The 24,446-nt window shown below is 39.2% G+C and overlaps 1 protein-coding gene across 9 annotated transcripts in view; it reads right to left on the bottom strand.

Moving 5' to 3' along the window:
• chl1b (cell adhesion molecule L1-like b) overlaps positions 1 to 24,446 on the bottom strand; it is a 389,182-nt gene that overhangs the window by 178,555 nt on the left and 186,181 nt on the right. For all 9 annotated transcript variants that reach the window (XM_061923977.1, XM_061923976.1, XM_061923971.1 and 6 more), the window contains 4 exons: positions 17,007 to 17,229; positions 13,699 to 13,814; positions 10,517 to 10,721; positions 10,276 to 10,398 (listed from right to left, as the gene is read on the bottom strand). In XM_061923977.1, coding sequence (XP_061779961.1) covers positions 10,276 to 10,398; positions 10,517 to 10,721; positions 13,699 to 13,814; positions 17,007 to 17,229 — 667 coding nt within the window. The remainder of the gene's footprint in view (positions 1 to 10,275; positions 10,399 to 10,516; positions 10,722 to 13,698; positions 13,815 to 17,006; positions 17,230 to 24,446) is intronic.

Below are 24,446 nucleotides of genomic sequence, written 5' to 3'. Positions count from 1 at the left end.
TTCTTGCTTGATGTACAGCTTGAGTTCTTCAACAGTCCGGGGGTCTCCGTTGTGCTATTTTAGGCTTCATAATGCGCCACACATTTTCAATGGGAGACAGGTCTGGACTACAGGCAGGCCAGTATAGTACCCGCACTCTTTTACTATGAAGCCACGTTGATGTAACACGTTACTTGGCATTGTCTTGCTAAAATAAGCAGGGGCGTCCACGGTAACGTTGCTTGGATGGCAACATATGTTGCTCCAAAACCTGTATGTACCTTTCAGCATTAATGGCGCCTTCACAGATGTGTAAGTTACCCATGTCTTGGGCACTAATACACCCCCATACCATCACACATGCTGGCTTTTCAACTTTGCGCCTATAACAATCCGGATGGTTCTTTTCCTCTTTGGTCCGGAGGACATGACGTCCACAGTTTCCAAAAACAATTTGAAATGTGGACTCGTCAGACCACAGAACACTTTTTCCACTTTGTATCAGTCCATCTTAGATGAGCTCAGGCCCAGCAAAGCCGACGGCGTTTCTGGGTGTTGTTGATAAACAGTTTTCGCCTTGCATAGGAGAGTTTTAACTTGCACTTACAGATGTAGCGACCAACTGTAGTTACTGACAGTGGGTTTCTGAAGTGTTCCTGAGCCCATGTGGTGATATCCTTTACACACTGATGTCGCTTGTTGATGCAGTACAGCCTGAGGGATCGAAGGTCACGGGCTTAGCTGCTTACGTGCAGTTATCTCTCCAGATTCTCTGAACCCTTTGATGATATTACGGACCGTAGATGGTCAAATCCCTAAATTACTTGCAATAGCTGGTTGAGAAAGGTTTTTCTTAAACCGTTCAACAATTTGCTCACGCATTTGTTAACAAAGTGGTGACCCTCGCCCCATCCTTGTTTGTGAATGACTGAGCATTTCATGGAATCCACTTTTATACCCAATCATGGCACCCACCTGTTCCCAATTTGTGGGATGTTCCAAATAAGTGTTTGATGAGCATTCCTTAACTTTTTCAGTATTTATTGCCACCTTTCCCAACTTCTTTGTCACGTTTATCAGTCAATGTTTATCAGTTTGAACATCAAATATGTCGTCTTTGTAGCATATTCAACTGAATATGGGTTGAAAATGATTTGCAAATCATTGTATTCCGTTTGTATTTACATCTAACACAATTTCCCAACTCATATGGAAACGGGGTTTGTATTTAGAAAAGTACCGGAAAGTACTGAAAAGTACCGAAAAGTACCAAAATACTTTGGTGGTCCCCGTACCACAGTATTGGTATCAGGACAACACTAATACACACAAACCGAGCACCCACTGGCAGAAATGTAAATCGGCCCCTATGCCTTGTGACATTTGGTCCTCTTCCCCTGTTGCCAAAACAAACTTAATTACTGCAGCCAAGGAAAGGGGCCATAAGGTGATGTTGAAAGTTAGTTCTGAGATTTGCTTTTGTACACTGTTGTTTGAGGGCAGTGTTTGTCCAGTGATTTAATCCCAGTGAGAAGGTGAGCTACTGTGGAGATGTCCCCTGCGACAAGACGGGGTCAGTAAAACAGAACTCTCGGAGGCTCTGACACGGTGGCCTTGCTCAGCACGAATTAAGGGATGATCATGACGTGGGAACAGACGGACATTAACCTGACGTCCTTCCGATACACGCATCCCTGACTCACTCTTATTAGGATGGCATAACCGTTTTCCTGTCTGTGAGAGGGATCACGGGTTAGGCAATCAAGAGCTCATCAAAGCTCTGAAAATATCTACGTGTTTAGGGAGCTAATTAGTCAAAGGAGTTAACACTCTTAAAGCCCCACTTAGGAACGTTCAGTTTTGGTGGATTTTGGCGGCGCCGGTGGACCAAAGCGGTCGTGTTTTGCCCTAAGTAGACCACATTTCAGTACTATGGAATGCCCTCCCGGTAACAGTTAGAGATGCTTCCTCAGTAGAAGCATTTAAGTCCCATCTTAAAACTCATTTGTATACTCTAACCTTTAAATAGACCCCCTTTTTGGACCAGTTGATCTGCCGTTTCTTTTCTTTTTCGCTCTGCCCCCCTTCTCCCTTGTGGAAGGGGGGGGGCACAGGTCCGGTGGCCATGGATGAAGTGCTGGCTGTCCAGAGTCGGGACCCGGGGTGGACCGCTCGCCTGTGCATCGGTTGGGAACTTCTCTGCGCTGCTGACCTGTCTCTGCTCGGGATGGTTTCCTGCTGGCCCCACTATGGACTGGACTCTCAATATTAAGTTAGATCTACTATGGACTGGACTCTCAATATTAAGTTAGATCCACTATGGACTGGACTCTCACTATTATGTTAGATCCACCATGGACTGGACTCTCACATTATTATGTTAGATCCACTATGGACTGGACTCTCACTATTATGTTAGATCCACCATGGACTGGACTCTCACACTATTATGTTAGATCCACTATGGACTGGACTCTCACACTATCATGTTAGATCTACTATGGACTGGACTCTCACTTTTATGTTAGATCCACTATGGACTGAACTCTCACTATTATGTTAAATCCACTATGGACTGGACTCTCACTATTATGTTGGATCCACTATGGACTGGACTCTCACTATTATGTTAGATCCACTATGGACTGGACTCTCACACTATTATGTTAGATCCACTATGGACTGGACTCTCACTATTATGTTAGATCCACTATAGACTGGACTCTCACTATTATGTTAGATCCACTATGGACTGGACTCTCACTATTATGTTAGATGCAATATGGACTGGACTCTCACTATTATGTTGGATCCAATATGGACTGGACTCTCACTATTATGTTAGATCCACTATGGACTGGACTCTCACTATTTTGTTAGATCCACTATGGACTGGACTCTCACACTATTATGTTAGATCTACTATGGACTGGACTCTCACTTTTATGTTAGATCCACTATAGACTGAAACTCTCACTATTATGTTAGATCCACTATGGACTGGACTCTCACTATTATGTTAGATCCACTATGGACTGAACTCTCACTATTATGTTAAATCCACTATGGACTGGACTCTCACTATTATGTTGGATCCACTATGGACTGGACTCTCACTATTATGTTAGATCCACTATGGACTGGACTCTCACACTATTATGCTAGATCCACTATGGACTGGACTCTCACTATTATGTTAGATCCACTATAGACTGGACTCTCACTATTTTGTTAGATCCACTATGGACTGGACTCTCACTATTATGTTAGATGCAATATGGACTGGACTCTCACTATTATGTTGGATCCAATATGGACTGGACTCTCACTATTATGTTAGATGCAATATGGACTGGACTCTCACTATTATGTTGGATCCACTATGGACTGGACTCTCACTATTTTGTTAGATCCACTATGGACTGGACTCTCACACTATTATGTTAGATCCACTATGGACTGGACTCTCACAATATTATGCTAGATCCACTATGGACTGGACTCTCACACTATTATGTTAGATCCACTATGGACTGGACTCTCACTATTATGTTAGATCCACTATGGACTGGACTCTCACTATTATGTTAGATCCACTATGGACTGGGCTCTCACTTTTATGTTAGATCCACTATGGACTGGACTCTCACTATTATGGTAGATCCACTATGGACTGGACTCTCACTATATTATGTTAGATCCACTATGGACTGGACTCTCACTATTATGTTAGATCCACTATGGACTGGGCTCTCACTTTTATGTTAGATCCACTATGGACTGGACTCTCACTATTATGGTAGATCCACTATGGACTGGACTCTCACTATATTATGTTAGATCCACTATGGACTGGACTCTCACTATTATGTTAGATCCACTATGGACTGGACTCTCACTATTATGTTAGATCCACTATGGACTGGACTCTCACTATTATGTTAGATCCACTATGGACTGGGCTCTCACTTTTATGTTAGATCCACTATGGACTGGACTCTCACTATTATGGTAGATCCACTATGGACTGGACTCTCACTATATTATGTTAGATCCACTATGGACTGGACTCTCACTATTATGTTAGATCCACTATGGACTGGACTCTCACTATTATGTTAGATCCAATATGGACTGAACTCTCACTATTATGTTAGATCCACTATGGACTGGACTCTCACACTATTATGTTAGATCCACTATGGACTGGACTATCACTACTTTGTTAGATCCACTATGGACTGGACTCTCACTATTATGTTAGATCCACTATGGACTGGACTCTCACTATTATGTTAGATCCACTGTGGACTGGACTCTCACTATTATGTTATATCCACTATGGTCTGGACTCTCACTATTATGTTAGATCCACTATGGACTGGACTCTCACTATTATGTTAGATCCACTATGGACTGGACTTCCACGATATTATGCTAGACCCACTCGACGTCCATTGCATCCGGTCTCCCATAGAGGGGGGGTGTCACCCACATCTGCGGTCCTCTCCAAGGTTTTTCATAGTCATTCACATTGACATCCCATTGGGTTGTGAGTTTTTCCTTGCCCTTATGTGGGGTCTGAACCGAGGATGTCGTTGTGGCTTGTGCAGCCCTTTCAGACACTCGTGATTTAGGGCTATGTAAATAAACATTGATTGATTGATTGATATAGCGTCATACTGATGTCCGCTGTAATATTGGCACAAATATTACCTACTTATTTACTATGCTGATGTTTAATAGCAGACACTATCAACTAGGGTTGTACTGTATACCGGTATTAGGATAGTACCGCGATACTAATGAATCATATTCGGTACTATACCGCCTCTACTATTACCCCGTGGTCGTCACGTCGTGTCATTGCTGGTTTTACCAGCAGACGAGCATGTTCGGCAGCGCACAATCACGGAGTACTTACAAGCAGACACAGTGTGTAGACAGAAAAGGGAGAACATTTTGGCTTACAAACTAACGATAAAAGAGGCACTATAACACTGAAACGCCCTCTGGAAGAGATGTTTTAAGACATGACTAGCTAGCTAGCGGCTGAAGGTCAACCGCAGTCGGAAGTGTTTTAGGTACTTCTAAACATACTTGCCAACCTTGAGACCTCCGATTTCGGGAGGTGGGGGTGGGGGGGCGTGTTCGGGGGTGGGGCGGGGGCGTGGTTAAGAGGGGAGGAGTATATTTACAGCTAGAATTCACCAATGAAGTATTTCAAATATATATATATATATATATATAAAGAAATACTTGACTTTCAGTGAATTCTAGCTATATATATATATATTTTTATTTTTATTTTATATATATATATAAAGAAATACTTGACTTTCAGTGAATTCTAGCTATATATATATATATTTTTTTTATTTTATTTTATATATATATATATATATATATATATATATATATTTATATATATATATATATATATATATATATATATATATATATATATATATATATATATATATATATATATATATATATATATATATATATATATATATATGTATATATATATAAATAAGAGAAATACTTGAATTTCATTGTTAATTTATTTACACATATATACACACACATAACACTCATTTACTCATTGTTGAGTTAAGGGTTGATTTGTCCATCCTTGTTCTATTCTCTGTCACTATTTTTCTAACCATGCTGAACACCCTCTCTGATGATGCATTCTGCTTCGTCTCCTTGTTGTGTGCGCAGTTGTGCACTGCACGCTCTAAAAGCCCTAGATGTTATTGTCACATATGCATGTACAGTAGATGGCAGTTTTGTCCTGTTTAAGAGTGTCACAACATTGCTGTTTACGGCAGACAAACTGCTTTACGGTAGACAAAAATGTGACTGCTGTTGTTGTGTGTTGTTGCCGCGCTGGGAGGACGTTAATGAAACTGCCTAACAATAAACCCACATAAGAAACCAAGAACTCGCCCTCCATCATTCTACAGTTATAACGTGATTGGGTAGGCATGCTGTTTATATTGTGGGAAAGCGGACGTGAAAACAGGCTCACTCAGGTCCGCCTGAATTTCGGGAGATTTTCGCGAGAAAATTTGTCCCGGGAGGTTTTCGGGAGAGGCGCTGAATTTCGGGAGTCTCCCGGAAAATCCGGGAGGGTTGGCAAGTATGCTTCTAAATCACTAATCCTCGCCTATAAGGCGACAAATAAAGTATGTTTCTTTCAAGTATCATCCCTGCAGGACGAGGAATAGTTAAACATGCTTCACTACACACCATAGCTCACCGGCGTCACAATGTAAACAACGCCATCAGTGGATCTATAGTCACTGTAATGATACCAACTACAGTAGCGTATCTAGTCAAAACTACTGTGATTACATCAATATTTTTGGGCATCACATATTATATTATACTATGTTTATAAACTCAGGAAATACGTCCCTGGACACATGAGGACTTTGAATATGACCAATGTATGATCCTGTAACGACTTGGTATCGGATTGATACCCAAATTTGTGGCATCATCCAAAACTAATGTAAAGCATCCAAACAACAGAAGAATAAGTGATTATTACATTTTAACAGAAGTGTAGATAGAACATGTTGAAAGAGAAAGTAAGCAGATATTAACAGTAAATGAACAAGTGGATTAATAATTAATTTGCTACCACTTGTCCTTAATAATGTTGACAAAATATGACACAAAATATGTCAGCAGACTAATTAGGAGTCTTTGTTTGCTTACTTACTAATAAAAGACAAGTTGTCTCGTATGTTCACTATTTTATTTAAGGACTAACTTGCAATAAAAAACATATGTTTAATGTACAGTAAGATTTTTTGTTAAAATAAAGCCAATAATGCCATTTTTTGTGGTTTCCTTTATTTCGAAAAATACAGAAAAGTACCGAAAAGTATCAAAATAATTTTGGTACCGGTACTATAATATTGGTATCGGGACAACACTACTATCAACAAGTGATTATTGGACTGCGCTACAATCATGATGCTACTACTAATGTATCAGGGCGGATGCAGGTCCGGAGCAGAGAAAGACCGGTGGGAGAGTTTTTATGAAGCAAATAGTAGTGAAAATATCAAGCTGGTGGCTATTTATTGCTACCACTCACATTAGCCATATCATTTTGATCTGAGCGTTGAAATTCCCTTACTCGTTCCAGCAGGAAGACAGCCAAGGCAGTATCGGTCCAAAATAAGTACAAACCCCGTTTCCATATGGGTTGGGAAATTGTGTTAGATGTAAATATAAACGGAATACAATGATTTGCAAATCTTTTTCAACCCATATTCAGTTGAATATGCTACAAAGATGATGTTCAAACTCATAAACTTTGTTTTTTTTTTGCAAATAATAATTAACTTAGAATCTCATGGCTGCAACACGTGCCAAAGTAGTTGGGAAAGGGCATGTTCACCACTGTGTTACATGGCCTTTCCTTTTAACAACACTCAGTAAACGTTTGGGAACTGAGGAGACACATTTTTTAAGTTTCTCAGGTGGAATTATTTCCCATTCTTGCTTGATGTACAGGTTAAGTTGTTCAACAGTCCGGGGGTCTCCGTTGTGGTATTTTAGGCTTCATAATGCGCCACACATTTTCAATGGGAGACAGGTCTGGACTACAGGCAGGCCAGTCTAGTACCCGCACTCTTTTACTATGAAGCCACATTGATGTAACATGTGGCTTGGCATTGTCTTGCTGAAATAAGCAAGGGCGTCCATGGTAACGTTGTTTGGATGGCAACATATGTATGTACCTTTCAGCATTAATGGCGCCTTCACAGATGTGTAAGTTACCCATGTCTTGGGCACTAAAACACCCCCATACCATCATAGATGCTGGCTTTTCAACTTTGTGCCGATAACAAGCCGGATGGTTCTTTTCCTCTTTGGTCCGGAGGACAAGACGTCCACAGTTTCCAAAAACAATTTGAAATGTGGACTCGTCAGACCACAGAACACTTTTCCACTTTGTATCAGTCCATCTTAGATGAGCTCAGGCCCAGCGAAGCTGACAGCGTTTCTGGGTGTTGTTGATAAACGGTTTTCGCCTTGCATTGGAGAGTTTTAACTTGCACTTACAGATGTAGCGACCAACTGTAGTTACTGACAGTGGGTTTCTGATGTGTTCCTGAGCCCATGTGGTAATATCCTTTACACACTGGTGTCGCTTGTTGATGCAGTACAGCCTGAGGGATCGAAGGTCACGGGCTTAGCTGCTTACGTGCAGTGATTTCTCCAGATTCTCTGAACCCTTTGATGATATTACGGAACGTAGATGGTGAAATCCCTAAATTCCTTGCAATAGCTGGTTGAGAAAGGTTTTTCTTAAACTGTTCAAAAATTTGCTCACGCATTTGTTGACAAAGTGGTGACCCTCGCCCCATCCTTGTTTGTGAATGACTGAGCATTTCATGGAATCTACTTTTATACCCAATCATGGCACCCACCTGTTCCCAATTTGTCTGTTCACCTGTGGGATGTTCCAAATAAGTGTTTGATGAGCATTCCTCAACTTTATCAGTATTTATTGCCACCTTTCCCAACTTCTTTGTCACGTGTTGCTGTCATCAAATTCTAAAGTTAATGATTATTTGCAAAAAAAAAAAATGTTTATCAGTTTGAACATCAAATATGTTGTCTTTGTAGCATATTCAACTGAATATGGGTTGAAAGTGATTTGCAAATCATTGTATTCCGTTTATATTTACATCTACCACAATTTCCCAACTCATATGGAAACAGGGTTTGTAATAGCCAGGGCAATGTTGATCTTGATTGTCTTTTTATCAGGTTAAGCTCTGTTTTTTTTGCCGCCTGAGACAAAACGTGTTTGTTTATTTGGTTGTTTCGGCGCCTCGGCCGTGATAGCAGTAATTGCACATAGGTGTTTTTTATTTATTTTCTTCCTTTAGTTTTCTGGCGGCACGCAGGTGTTCTCATCGACTTACGTCTTTTTAAGTGTTAAGTGCTAAGTGCTAGCAAGACCGGCACAGACCCACTCGCATACTTGCCAACCCTCCCGAATTTTCCGGGAGACTCCCGAAATTCAGCGCCTCTCCCGAAAACCTCCCGGGACAAATATTCTCCCGAAAATCTCCCGATTTTCAGCCGGAGCTGGAGGCCACGCCCCCTCCAGCTCCATGCGGACCTGAGTGAGGACAGCCTTTTTTTTTATGACGGGAGGACAACAGGGTGACAAGAACTAAATTATCCAGACTAGATATACATTGTATTATTATGTTTATCTCACCTAAAAATAAATATATTTATTAATTACAAAAAAAAACTAAATACATTTTTACTATATTTTGCTAAAAACATCAAAATAATTGTTTTTATTTGTATTTTTTCTGACTCCTTATTACATCCAGCCATAGAATTATACATTAAAATAAACATATTTGAAGTAATTAATTTTAATTATAATAATAATTAATTTAAATAAATGACCATATAATTCATTTAAAATGACCACATTTAATTATTAAAATAATTGCTTGTTTATCAACAACTTTTGCATTGTATTCATTACATTTTGAAGCTCTCAAAAGCCAAGTTATGTTATATTCCTTAAGATTTATTTATGCAAGTTTGAAGTATCAATTATCTAAACACAGTTTTGTTTGCATATTTTCAGAATGTACATATATATATATATATATATATATATATATATATATATATATATATATATATATATATATGAAATACTTGACTTGGTGAATTCTAGCTGTCAATATACTCCTCCCCTCTTAACCACGCCCCCGCCCACAACCACGCCCCCCCAACCCCTGACCACACCCCCACCCCCCAACCCCACCTCCCGAAATCGGAGGTCTCAAGGTTGGCAAGTATGCCCACTCGGGCCATGACAGAGGTGGGATTCAACTAGTTCTAAGGTCATGTATCATCCCAAAAGTGGCCTTGTGGTTAGAGTGTCCGCCCTGAGATCGGTAGATCGTGAGTTCAAACCCCGGCCGAGTCATACCAAAGACTATAAAAATGGGACCCTGCTTGGCACTCAGCATCAAGGGTTGGAATTGGGGGTTAAATCACCAAAATGATTCCCGAGCGCGGCCACCGTTGCTGCTCACTGCTCCCCTCACCTCCCAGATGGTGGAACAAGGAGATGGGTCAAATGCAGAGGGTAATTTCACCGCACCTAGTGTGTGTGTGTGACTATCAGTGGTACTTTTAACTTAAACAAACAGGGGAAAACAACCATTTGAAAACATTTTACAAGTATATGGCTTACTAATGAGTATGAAGAAAATGAATACATACTCAGCTGATACTCTAGCAGATACCCGGTCAGAATCCCATTTGGCTCTGAGGGTGGTGCCCAGGCCAGAGAGACAGAGTGTCTCTGCGTGTCCGTCACCCTGAAAAGAGCGTTTTTCTCAGGTACTGCGGGGGCAAAGAAGGTAATACACACAGTAAATAGTCAAAGTCTCCAACCCAGTTTCATTTGCTTCCCCAGATTTTGCCTTTGATTCGTTTTTTTCCCCCCCCCACTCAATCTTACCTGATTCTGGGGTTTTAAAGTTGACGGGATGACTGCCAGGACCATTGCCACGCCCGTTGAAGGTCATGACAATCAGGCTGTACTCGGAAAAGGGTTGCAGTCTAGGTATGGCCGCATGGTTGTGGTCGCCAGGAAACGTCAGCGTGTGTTTGTCCCCGTGGTTTTTTTTGGAATCCAGCAGACTGCGCAGACGCCACCAGTTTATCTACGACAGGGAAAGAGATAGTCAGTTCCTATATGTACAGTCGCGATCAAAACTTTACATACACTTGTAAAGAACATAATGTCATGGCTGTCTTGAGTTTCCAATCATTTCTACAACTCTTATTTGTTTGTGATAGAGTGATCGGAGCACATACTTGTTGGTCACTAAAAACATTCATGAAGTTTGGTTCTTTTATGAATTTATTATGGGTCTACTGAAAATGTGACCAAATCTGCCGGGTCAAAAGTATACATACAGCAATGTTAATATTTGCTTACATGTCCCTTGGCAAGTTTCACTGCAATAAGGCACTTTTGGTAGCCATCCACAAGCTTCTGATTGAATTTTTGATCACTCCTCTTAACAAAATTGATGCAGTTCAGCTAAATGTCTTGGTTTTCTGACATGGACTTGTTTCTTCAGCATTGTCCACACGTTTAAGTCAGGACTTTGGGAAGGCCGTTCTAAAACCTTAATTCTAGCCTGATTTAGCCATTCCTTTACCACTTTTGACGTGTGTTTGGGGGTCATTGTCCTGTTGAAACACCCAACTGAGCCCAAGACCCAACCTCCGGGCTGATGATTTTAGGTCGTCCTGAAAAATTTGGACGTAATCCTCATTTTTCATTGTCCCATTTACTCTCTGTAAAGCACCAGTTCCATTGGCAGCAAAACAGGCCCAGAGCATAATACCATACCATACCATACGAACTTTATTTATAAAGCCCTTTAAAAACAAGCACAGTTGAAAAACAAAGGGCTGTACACCACAAAGAAATGGAGGCAAAGGACAGACTAAAAAATAACATTTAAAACAGAAATAAAAATACACATTTAAAAAGCCAATATAAATGACCCAAAGAACAGTTTGTTAGATAAAAACAGTTTAAAAGTTAAAGACAGTTCAAAAATTTAAAAGCTAAAAACAGTTCAAAGTCTCATGCTGGGTTAAAAGCCAGTGAATAAAAATGGGTTTTAAGAAGGGTCTTAAAAATAGCCAAAGAAGGGGCCTGTCTCACATGGAGAGGGAGATCGTTCCGCAACAAAGAAAGCTACTACCACCACCATGCTTGACACTGGGAATGGTGTTCCTGGGATTAAAGGCCTCATCTTTTCTCCTCCAAACATAATTGCTGGGTATTGTGGCCAAACAGCTCAATTTTCGTATCATCTGAAATCACATGGATAGAAATAACACCTTCTGGAGGAAAGTTCTGTGGTCAGATGAAACAAAAATTGAGCTGTGTGGCCACAATACCCAGCAATATGTTTGGAGGAGAAAAGGTGAAGCCTTTAATCCCAGGAACACCATAACTACCGTCAAGCATGGTGGTGGAAGTATTATGCTCTGGTCCTGTTTTGCTGCCAATGGAACTGGTTATTTAAATGGGACAATGAAAAAGGAGGATTACCTCCAAATTCTTCAGGACAACCTAAAATCATCAGCCCCGGAGATTGGGTCTTGGGCGCAGTTGGGTGTTCCAACAGGACAATGACCCCAAACACACGTCAATAGTGGTAAAGGAATGGCTAAATCAGGCTAGAATGAAGATTTTAGAATGGCCTTCCCAAAGGACAATGCTGAAGAAACAAGTCCATGTCAGAAAACCAACACATTTAGCTGAACTGCACCAATTTTGTCAAGAGGAGTGGTCAACAATTCAACCAGAAGCTTGTGGATGGCTACCAAAAGCGCCTTATTGCAGTGAAACTTGCCAAGGGACATGTAAGCAAATATTAACATTGTTGTATGTCATACTTGCCAACCTTGAGACCTCCAATTTCGGGAGGTGGGGGGTGGGGGGTGGGTGCGGGGGGCGTGGTTGGGGGCGTGGTTGTGGGTGTGATTGTGGGCGTGGTTGTGGGTGTGATTGTGGGCGTGGTTAAGAGGGGAGGAGTATATTTACAGCTAGAATTCACCAAGTCAAGTATTTCATATATATATATATATATATATATATATATATATATATATATATATATATATATATATATATATATATATATATATATATATATATATCCCCGCGACCCCAAAGGGGATAAGCGGTAGTAAATGGATGGATGGATGGATACATATATATATATATATATATATATATATATATATATATATATATATATATATATAAATAAAAGAAATACTTGAATTTCAGTGTTCATTTATTTACACATATACACACACATAACGCTCATCTACTCATTGTTGAGTTAAGGGTTGAATTATCCATCCTTGTTCTATTCTCTGTCACTATCTTTCTAACCATGCTGAACACCCTCTCTGATGATGCATTGCTGTGTGGCACGCACAAAAGTGCTTTCATTAAATGCACTAGATGGCAGTATTGTCCTGTTTAAGAGCTTCACAACATTGCTGTTTACGGCAGACGGACTGCTTTACTGTAGACGTTATTTATATTGTGGGAACGCGGACTCAGGTCCGCATGGAGCCGGAGGGGGCGTGGCCTCCAGCTCCGCTTGAATTTCGGGAGATTTTCGGGAGAAAATTTGTCCCGGGAGGTTTTCGGGAGAGGCGCTGAATTTCGGGAGTCTCCCGGAAAGTCCGGGGGGGTTGGCAAGCATGCTGTATGTATACTTTTGACCCAGCAGATTTGCTCACATTTTCAGTAGACCCATAATAAATTCATAAAAGAACCAAACTTCATGAATGTTTTTTTTGTGACCAACAAGTATGTGCTCCAATCACTCTATCACAACAAAATAAGAGTTGTAGAAATGATTGGAAACTCAAGACAGCCATGACATGATGTTCTTTACAAGTGTATGTAAACTTTTGATCGCGACTGTATGTGACAGAACGATAAAAGAGATGTCGTGTTTAGTGCCTGGTGGTGTGCACTGAGCTGGGGGATGTATAGGAGGATGGTAGGGGTGAGAACATCAAATGTTTGGAGCGAGGTTAGGGTCAGTTCCTTTAAACTGTGTCTGAAAACAAGGGTTTGTTTTGAGGTATTACCCTGTAGCCTCCCAGATGTCCATGCAACTTGTCTTTGTGTACACGGGTCCAGCTGACCTTAACCGCTGAGCTGTTCATCACCTCCACGGCTACATTTTCAGGTGCAGCAGAGGGAACTGCAAAAGCAAGCCTATTAGAGCCCATCGCACGCCGCACGCATGCAAAGCAATACAACGGGGAGCTACAGCACGGAATACAGATTACTATTGTGACAAATCAAATAAACATAAAAGCTACAGTATAAAGGCAATCAACGCTATACAAGGCTTTCTAAATAGATTGGATGGGAGCAAACTACAATTATCTAGCAACAGACACAAGAGAAGTGAAGTAAGTAAAGTAAAAGGGGGCCATTTATCTTCTATGGAAGGCTCATGACCTGAGGTGGTCTCCTGGGGACAAGTCCAAAAGAAAGCTAGACACAAGAAACAGAATTGGTTTGTGTGCTTCTGAAAACACATCAGTGCATAACCTTGAAACCCTGGAAGCCAAAATCCTGATGGAGTTTTTCAATAAAATAAAAACAGAATCCTGAAAAGTGCTGCATACAAAAGAAATGGAGATTAAGGAAATTCTTCACACTGTGTCGTCATTTCTTTCTTTTACATACTGTACATGAATGACAAACATTTGCTTCGATGGCAGAGTGCAGGCCTATGTTGTCAAAATCTAGCAAACCTTAAGAGCTTATTGCTTTTTATTAGAGATGTCCGATAATGGCTTTTTTGCCGATATCCGATATCCCGATATTGTCCAACTCTTAATTACCGATTCCGATATCAACCGATACCGATATATACAGTTGTGGAATTAACACATTATTATGCCTAATTTTGTTGTGATGCCCCTCTTGATGGTGAAACAATGCAACTTTACCATGCATTGATTAACGTGGACCCTGACTTAAACCATACTTGCCAACCTTGAGACCTCCGATTTCGGGATATATATATATATGTATATATATATATATATATATATATATATATATATATATATATATATATATATGTATGTATGTATATATATATATATATATATATATATATATATATATATATATATATATATATATATATATATATATATATATATATATATATATATGTATGTATATATATATATATATACATATATATATATATATGTATATATATATATATATATATATATATATATATATATATATATATATATATATATATGTATGTATATATATATAGATATCTACATCCTGAAAATATGCAAACAAACTGTGTTTAGATAATTGATACCTCAAACTTGCATAAATAAATATTAAGGAATATAACATAACTTGGCTTCTGAGAGTTTCAAAATGTAATGAATAAAATGCTAAAGTTGTTGATAAACAAGCAATTATTTTAATAATTAAATATGGTAATTTTAAATGAATTATTATGATAATTTAAAATCAATTATTTCAAATATGTTTATTTTAATGCATAATTATATGACTGGATGTAATAAGGAGTCACGAAAAAATACAAATAAAAATACAATTAATTTTGATGTTTTTAGCAAAATATAGTAAACATTTATTTTGTTTTTTTTTGTTTTTTTTTAAATTAATAAATATATTTATTTTTAGGGAAAATAAACATAATACTACAATTTATCTCTAGTCTGGATGATTTAGTTCTTGTCACCCTGTTGTCCTCCCGTCATGAAAAAAGATTGTCCTCACTCAGGTCCGCATGGAGCTGGAGGGGGCGTGGCTTCCAGCTCCGGCTGAAAATCGGGAGATTATCGGGAGAATATTTGTCCCGGGAGGTTTTCGGGAGAGGCGCTGAATTTCGGGAGTCTCCCGGAAAATTCGGGAGGGTTGGCAAGTATGACTTAAACAAGTTGAAAAACTTATTCGGGTGTTATAATTCAGTGGTCAATTGTACGGAATATGTACTGTACTGTGCAATCTACCAATACAAGTTTCAATCAATCAATCAAAAACAAGGTTTTCCAAAATAAGACAACAACTTCAACTAAAGTTATGGAAAAAAGTGCCAACATGGCACTGCCATATTTATTATTGAAGTCACAAAGTGCATTATTTTTTTTTAACATGCCTCAAAACAGCAGCTTGGATTTTTGGGACATGCTCTCCCTGAGATAATCCTAATACTCACTACAACTATGGGAAATACTATACTTTGACTTTTACAAAGTGCATTATTATTATTATTTTTTAAACATGCCTCAAAACAACAGCTACAAAAACAATGAAGGCACACGGCTTCAGTCTAGGGCCTACGTACGTGTTTTACCGGATATGTACCGGTCCGTACAGCGGCGTTTTAAAAAGTAATTAATTTTACTTTTTGAAACCGATACCGATAATATTACATTTTAAAGCATTTATCGGCCGATAATATCGGCAGGCCGATATTTTCAGGCATCTCTACTTTGTATTAAGAAAAAACAATGATAGGGCTCATTAGATTGGTGAACAAGAAGTGGATATGTTCTGATAAATTTGACTTTCCACAATTTTTTTAGGACTTTTCAAAACATTTAACTGCAACTGTTCATTTTTAAAATGAGATTCATCACACTTTAATTTTGATTAATCACAATGAATCATCGTTTATTACTTGTATGTGCAAATGCAATTTTATATTAAAATTGTCATAGACCAACTTCTTGAAAAATAGTCTACCTGATTGCACATCATTAATTTGCTCTAAACCAGTGATTTATTTTGACACTTGGTTTAAAAATGTTATTGTGCATATTTTACATAAAAATTATCCACACTGTTAGTTGCAAAGCTTTAAAAAGTAAGTATTTTTCGAAGTCGCAGTTTTTTTCATAGTTTGGCCGGCGGGGGTGCGACTTATACTCAGGAGCGACTTATATGTGAAATTATTAACACATTACCGTAAAATATCAAATAATACTATTTAGCTCATTCACGTAAGAGACTAGACGTATAAGATTTCATGGGATTTAGCGATTAGGAGTGACAGATTGTTTGGTAAACGTATAGCATGTTCTATATGTTATAGTTATTTGAATGACTCTTACCATAATATGTTACGTTAACATACCATGCACGTTCTCAGTTGGTTATTTATGCCTCATATAACGTACACTTATTCAGCCTGGTGTTCAGTATTCTTTATTTATTTTAAATTGCCTTTCAAATGTATATTCTTGGTGTTGGGTTTTATCAAATAAATTTCCCCCAAAAATGTGACTTATACATGTTTTTTTCCTTCTTTATTATGCATTTTCGGCAGGTGCGACTTATACTCAGGTGCGACTTATACTCCAAAAAATACGGTACTTACAATCTTCGCCGGAGTAGCCTGTCACAATCTTTGGCTCGGGGGCCCAGCCCTGGTTGTTCCTCGCTTGGATCTTGATTTCATAGGGCACGAAGGTGGGCGTGTTCGTCACCACGAACGAGTGCCTCTTCACCGTGTGTTCCTTCCAGTCCTCCTCCAAGTCCTGCCGTCTGTAGCTGACCTTGTACTCAAGACCGGGACCGTTGTGTTCAATTGGCAGAAGGGGCTACACAATGGGGCAAACAGAGATGAGGTTTTCAAGGTTGGCTTCCAATTGTGTAAAAATTATGCTTGTATTTCACTGTACTTTTTTCTATTATACAGTAAAGGGATGGGCGATATGGCCTAAAATCTAGATTGCAATTTCAATCCAATCCAATCCACTTTATTTATATATCACATTTAAACAACAAAAATGTTTCCAAAGTGCTGCACAACAACATTAAAAACAATATTATCCTTAGCTCCACCAATAACTGAATAAAAAAAAAATATATATATATATAAAACCAATATAAAAATACATATGATTAAAAACGATTTTAAAGGGTAAAACCAATTAAAACAGTAAATAGAAATAAAAATTGAAAAAAATTAAAACATTAAAAAAACAAAACACAGAGGTTGGTTCAAGGTTAGCTTCCACTGTACTTTTTTCTATTATACGGTAAAGGGATGGGCAATATGGCCTAAAATCTATATTGCGATATCTATATATATATATATATATATATATATATATATATATATATATAGCAGCCTTTTGCGACGACAATATATTGGTATGGAAATTATAATTGAAACATTTCAAAATGGGCTACTAATTTAAATGCCGATATATGCAGTAACATAATTTCCAGCTGTATTATTTTGTGAAAGCTATTATTAATCTACTAGCTAATTTACTGTTAATATCTGGTTACTTTTTGTTGTGACATGTTTCTAGCTACACTTCTGTTAAAATGTAATAACCACTTATTCTTCTGTTGTTTGGCTACTTTTACATTAGGGTATGGATCCAATACCAAGTGGTTGCAATGGAAGTGTTGGTCATACCAATGCTAAAACTGAAATTTCAAGATCATGTTTTAGTGACATTTTTGATCACAATTATTATCAAACAAAAACACAGGATGCCAGTCTAACAATATGTATTAAATCTTTAAAAGGGGAACATTATCACAATTTCCGAATGGTTAAAACCATTAAGAATCAGTTCCCAGTGGCTTATTATATTTTTCGAAGATTTTTTCAAAATTTTACCCATCACGCAATATCCCTAAAAAAAGCTTCAAAGTGCCTGATTTTAACCATCGTTATAAACACCCGTCCATTTTCCTGTGACGTCACATAGTGAAGCCAACACAAACAAACATGGCGGAAAGAACAGCAAGCTATAGCGATATTAGCTCGGATTCAGACTCGGATTTCAGCGGCTTAAGCGATTCAACAGATTACGAATGTATTGAAACGGATGGTTGTAGTGTGGAGGCAGGTAGCGAAAACGAAATTGAAGAAGAAACTGAAGCTATTGAGCCATATCGGTTTGAACCGTATGCAAGCGAAACCGACGAAAACGACACGACAGCCAGCGACACGGGAGAAAGCGAGGACGAATTTGGCGATCGCCTTCTAACCAACGATTGGTATGTGTTTGTTTGGCATTAAAGGAAACTAACAACTATGAACTAGGTTTACAGCATATGAAATACATTTGGCAAAAACATGCACTTTGAGAGTGCAGACAGCCCAATTTTCATCAATTAATATATTCTGTAGACATACCCTCATCCGCTCTCTTTTCCTGAAAGCTGATCTGTCCAGTTTTGGAGTTGATGTCAGCAGGCCAGGGAAGCTAGGGTCGATAGGGGGTTTAGCTCGCTCGTCTGCGGGGACAAACTGCCGCCATTGCTTGCCGTGCTAGCGAGGTCCTTTGTCCCTGAATTGCTCACACACTCCGGCAGATTCAATGGGGGTCTGGCGGCAGATTTCTTTGACTTTATCGTTGGAAATGCATCTGCTTTGAGTGTCGCAGGATATCCACACATTCTTGCCATCTCTGTCGTAGCATAGCTTTCGTCGGTAAAGTGTGCGGAACAAACGTCCAATTTCTTGCCACTTTCGCATCTTTGGGCCACTGGTGCAACTTGAATCCGTCCCTGTTCATGTTGTTACACCCTCCGACAACACACCGACGAGGCATGATGTCTCCAAGGTACGGAAAACAGTCGAAAAAACGGAAAATAACAGAGCTGATTTGACTCGGTGTTTGAGAAAATGGCGGATTGCTTCCTGATGTGACGTCATCGCTCCGAGAGCGAATATTAGAAAGGCGTTTAATTCGCCAAAATTCACCCATTTAGAGTTCGGAAATCGGTTAAAAAAATATATGGTCTTTTTTCTGCAACATCATGGTATATATTGACGCTTACATAGGTCTGGTGATAATGTTCCCCTTTAAACAATTTCCTTCTATTGTCTCTGATTCTGTTTTTAATACGTTGGTTTTTGAACCTAAAAACCCCCCTGTGGCCAGGAACTTTTTTGCTGAATTTGTAAACAATAACAAAAATTACTATAATGTTTGATTAAAAAAAAACAATCGATCTAATTACTGTAATATCGGACATATACTGATACCATACTTGGTATTATCAATGTATGTCCTGGGCATGACGTTAAAGTGCATCCGGCAGTGGAGGCTCCTCTATGGGGTCTTGGTTAACCCCTTTACTACTGTTACCCCAGGTGGCCCTTGGCAAAGGCCTAGTCCCTGACTGCCCCCTAGCCAGGGATACGGTGAAGACCTCAACGGCGGAGCAGGCGGAAGACGGTAGATTTAAGAACTACCACAAAAGGCTGCGATGGCGGAAGAAGGCTGCAGCAGAAAAGGGTCCTCAGTCGTCTTGTACTCCATGCCACTGGACCCTGACCCGTTCTGTCAAGGATCGTGTGGTGACTGTCTGTGCACCAATCTCCCCACGTAAAACAAAGTCACGCACAGGCATCCTCCATAAAGGGATACACCCCTACCGTGGGGGGGGTGTAGGGAGTAGTGGGGGTGTATATTGTAGCGTCCCGGAAGAGTTAGGGCTGCAAGGGGTTTATGGGTATTTGTTCTGTTGTGTTTATGTTGTGTTACGGTGCGGCTGTTCTCCCGAAATGTGTTTGTCATTCTTGTTTGGTGTGGGTTCACAGTGTGGCGCATATTTGTAACAGTGTTAAACTTGTTTATATGGCCACCCTCAGTGTGACCTGTATGGCTGTTGACAAGTATACTTGTGTGTGTGTGAAAAAACGTATATATTATGTGATCGGGCCGACACGCTCGAGTGACCGCCGATGATGATTATCAACGTTAATGTTTGTATCGGTCCGGCCACGTCTTGTTTACTTACATACAAGAGCTCTTGATTAGCGGTTAGTGTGTAGTGTAGTATGTCCTCCAGTGACAATGAATCTTGCAAGAAATATAGTTTTTATGCCGCCATGGAAGCGAGGATTGCTTACTTAGAAGTGGCTTTACGCTGTGGAGGGACGTTAGCCGATAGCATGAACGCTACATTCCATTGAGGACGCGTTTGTTAAGCTTGTCCCCGTCATATTGGCGGGATATGCATGCATAATCACGATATTACAAAACTATTAAAAGCTCAAATTCATGTCATTCATATTGCATATTGTCTTTATCGCGCACCCCTACCATTATATTAAAATGACGAGCCAGCCCTGGTAAAAACGCCGGAACACTACGCGCTATCTTTTAAAACAATAAGATGGCTGTCTTGCTCTAGTAATGGTTTTCTTTAATATAGGTTCTTGCTACAACATAGCAGATTAAAATAGTATTTCCTCATAAAACCGTCTGGATGAAATAGAATGAGAAACGATAATCCACAAAAGCTAATTATTAGCAGAGGGCGAGCTCATCAATCCCGGATTCAGAGGCCACGGTTCTATGATACAGGCATGAGATAATAGGCTATGAAAAGATTTATCTTGCCGCTGTAAAGACGGAATAACTGTGTTCCTTTCACATGGCTTAATCAAATCAGCTAAATGGATAGCTTCCACTGGATTGTTAATAAAATGAAGATATATGGCAAATAATGCAAATTAATCCGTGTTACCTTAAAAAGGACCTATGATGATGTCAATCTACATCTGAAACTTCATTGTGTTCTAGATAACATGGATTGGATCTGCTCTGTTGACAGTCACTTTTATAATCTGTTTTTTAAAAGTCTGCAAAATGTTCGATTTTGAAAGTGTACCCAGATTACAAATGAAACCACGTCCCACCCTCTCCAAATATATATATATATATTTTTTTTTTTTTGTTGAAAATGTAAGATGTTTATACAAACCCCGTTTCCATATGAGTTGGGAAATTGTGTTAGATGTAAATATAAACGGAATACAATGACTTGCAAATCATTATCAACCCATATTCAGTTGAATATGCTACAAAGACAACATATTTGATGTTCAAACTGACAAACATTTTTTTTTGTCAAATAATCATTAATTTTAGAAATTGATGCCAGCAACACGTGACAAAGAAGTTGGGAAAGGTGGCAATAAATTATGATAAAGTTGAGGAATGCTCGTCCAACACTTATTTGGAACACCCCACAGGTGAACAGGCTAATTGGGAACAGGTGGGTGCCATGATTGGGTATAAGAGTAGATTCCATGAAATGCTCAGTCATTCACAAACAATGATGGGGCGAGGGTCACCACTTTGTCAACAAATGCGTGAGCAAATTGTTGAACAGTTTAAGAAAAACCTTTCTCAACCAGCTATTGCAAATAATTTAGGGATTTCACCATCTACGGTCCGTAATATCATCAAAGGGTTCAGAGAATCTGGAGAAATCACTGCACGTAAGCAGCTAAGCCTGTGACCTTCGATCCCTCAGGCTGTTCTGCATCAACAAGCGACATCAGTGTGTAAAGGATATCACCGCATGGGCTCAGGAACACTTCAGAAACCCACTGTCAGTAACTACAGTTGGTCGCTACATCTGTAAGTGCAAGTTAAAACTCTCCTATGCAAGGCGAAAATCATTTATCAACAACACCCAGAAACGCAGTCGGCTTCGCTGGGCCTGAGCTCATCTAAGATGGACTGATACAAAGTGGAAAAGTGTTCTTTGGTCTGACGAGTCCACATTTCAAATTGTTTTTGGAAACTGTGGACGTCGTGTCCTTTGGACCAAAGAGGAAAAGAACCATCCGGATTGTTATAGGCGCAAAGTTAAAAAGCCAGCATCTGTTAAGGTATGGGGGTGTATTAGTGCCCAAGACATGGGTAACTTACACATCTGTGAAGGCGCCATTAATGCTGAAAGGTACATACAGGTTTTGGAGCAACATATGTTGTCATCCAGGCAACGTTACCATGGACGCCCCTGCTTATTTCAGCAAGACAATGCCAAGCCACGTGTTACATCAACGTGGCTTCATAGTAAAAGAGTGTGTGTACTATACTGGCCTGCCTGTAGTCCAGACCTGTCTCCCATTGAAAATGTGTGGCGCATTATGAAGCCTAAAATACCACAACGGAGACCCCCGGACTGTTGAACAACTTAAGCTGTACATCAAGCAAGAATGGGAAATAATTCCACCTGAGAAGCTTAAAAAATGTGTCTTATCAGTTCCCAAACGTTTACTGAGTGTTGTTAAAAGGAAAGGCCATGTAACACAGTGGTGAACATGCCCTTTCCCAACTACTTTGGCACATGTTGCAGCCATGAAATTCTAAGTTAATGATTATTTGCAAAAAAAAATGAAGTTTATGAGTTTGAACATCAAATTTCTTGTATTTGTAGTGCATTCAATTGAATATGGGTTGAAAAGGATTTGCAAATCATTGTATTCCGTTTATATTTACATCTAAGACAATTTCCCAACTCATATGGAAACAGGGTTTGTATATATCTTGAAGTCTTCACCACTATTTGTTTTCCAAAAATGGTCAAAACTAAACATTACCGTAAATTCAATCAATCAATCAATCAAAGTTTACTTATATAGCCCTAAATCACGAGTGTCTCAAAGGGCTGCACAAGCCACAACGACATCCTCAGCTCAGATCCCACATCAGGGCAAGAGAAAAACTCAAACCAATGGAAATTATATAAATTTTTTCTACGCTTTGTACCCTCGGGCTTATAAAACAGTGCGGCTAATTTATGGATTTTTATTTTACTAACGGCCATCATGCAAGTCAGTGTTTTTCAACCTTTTTTAAGCCAAGGCACATTTTTTGCGTTGAAAAAATCCGAAGGCACACCACCAGCAGAAATCATAAACTCAGTTGACAGTTAAAAGTCATTGTCGCAATTGTTGGATATGACTTTAAAGCATAACCAAGCATGTATCACTATAGCTCTTGTCTCAAAGTAGGTGTACTGTCACCACCTGTCACATCACACCCTGACTTATTGAGTTTTTTGCTGTTTTCCTGTGTAGTGTTTTAGTTCTTGTCTTGCGCTCCTATTTTGGTGGCTTTTTCTCTTTTGTTGGTATTTTCCTGTAGCGGTTTCATATCTTATATTTCCCGCATCTACTTTGTTATAGCAATCAATAATATTTCAGTTGTTTTTATCCTTCTTTGTGGGGACATTGTTGATTGTCATGTCATGTTCGGATGTACATTGTGGATGCCGTCTTTGCTCCACAGTAAGTCTTTGCTGTCGTCCAGCATTCTGTTTTTGTTTACTTTGTAGCCAGTTCAGTTTTACTTTCGTTCTGCATAGCCTTCTCTAAGCTTCAATGCCTTTTCTTAGGGGCACTCACCTTTTGTTTATTTTTGGATTAAGCATAAGACACCTTTTTTTACCTGCATTTACAAAGCAATTAGCTACCGGCTGCCACTTACTGATATTTAAGAGTATTACACGGTTACACTGCCGAGCTCTGACACTCAACAACAACACATCATTTGCAGACTATAATTACTGGTTTGCAAAAAAAATGTTTGACCCAAATATGTCAAATTAGATCATCTCCCACGGCACACCAGACTGTATCTTACGACACTAGCCGCGGCACAGTGGTTGAAAAACACTGATGCAAGCAAAGACATTCAAAAGGTGTGTTATTGTTTGTTCTATGGCGCCATCGTTCGGACGAGTTAGCTCACTGCAGGTGCTTGCAGGTGACTTGTCTTACAGTATTATCTTCTGTTAGTGCTTTGAACCGGAAGCACAAGTGCCGTTCAGTCTACTAGTCTTCCATAGCGTTTTTACTTGTATGCATTCTTCATTCATCACTCCAAGCAACGTTTGTAAGTTTTACAATATAACTAAAACTATTCATACTTACTAAACCGGTCCAATGTGTGATGTCTGTAGGAGTGTAATGTAAGCAAGCTAGCATTGTTAGCATTAGCTAATATGCTAACACAATTTTTGAGCGTCCGTGTTGGTATTATTA

The sequence above is a fragment of the Nerophis lumbriciformis genome, linkage group LG28 (assembly GCF_033978685.3).
Source record: "Nerophis lumbriciformis linkage group LG28, RoL_Nlum_v2.1, whole genome shotgun sequence".
In the NCBI taxonomy this organism is placed as follows: domain Eukaryota; kingdom Metazoa; phylum Chordata; class Actinopteri; order Syngnathiformes; family Syngnathidae; genus Nerophis; species Nerophis lumbriciformis.
This window is presented reverse-complemented; position numbering and strand designations above follow the sequence as displayed.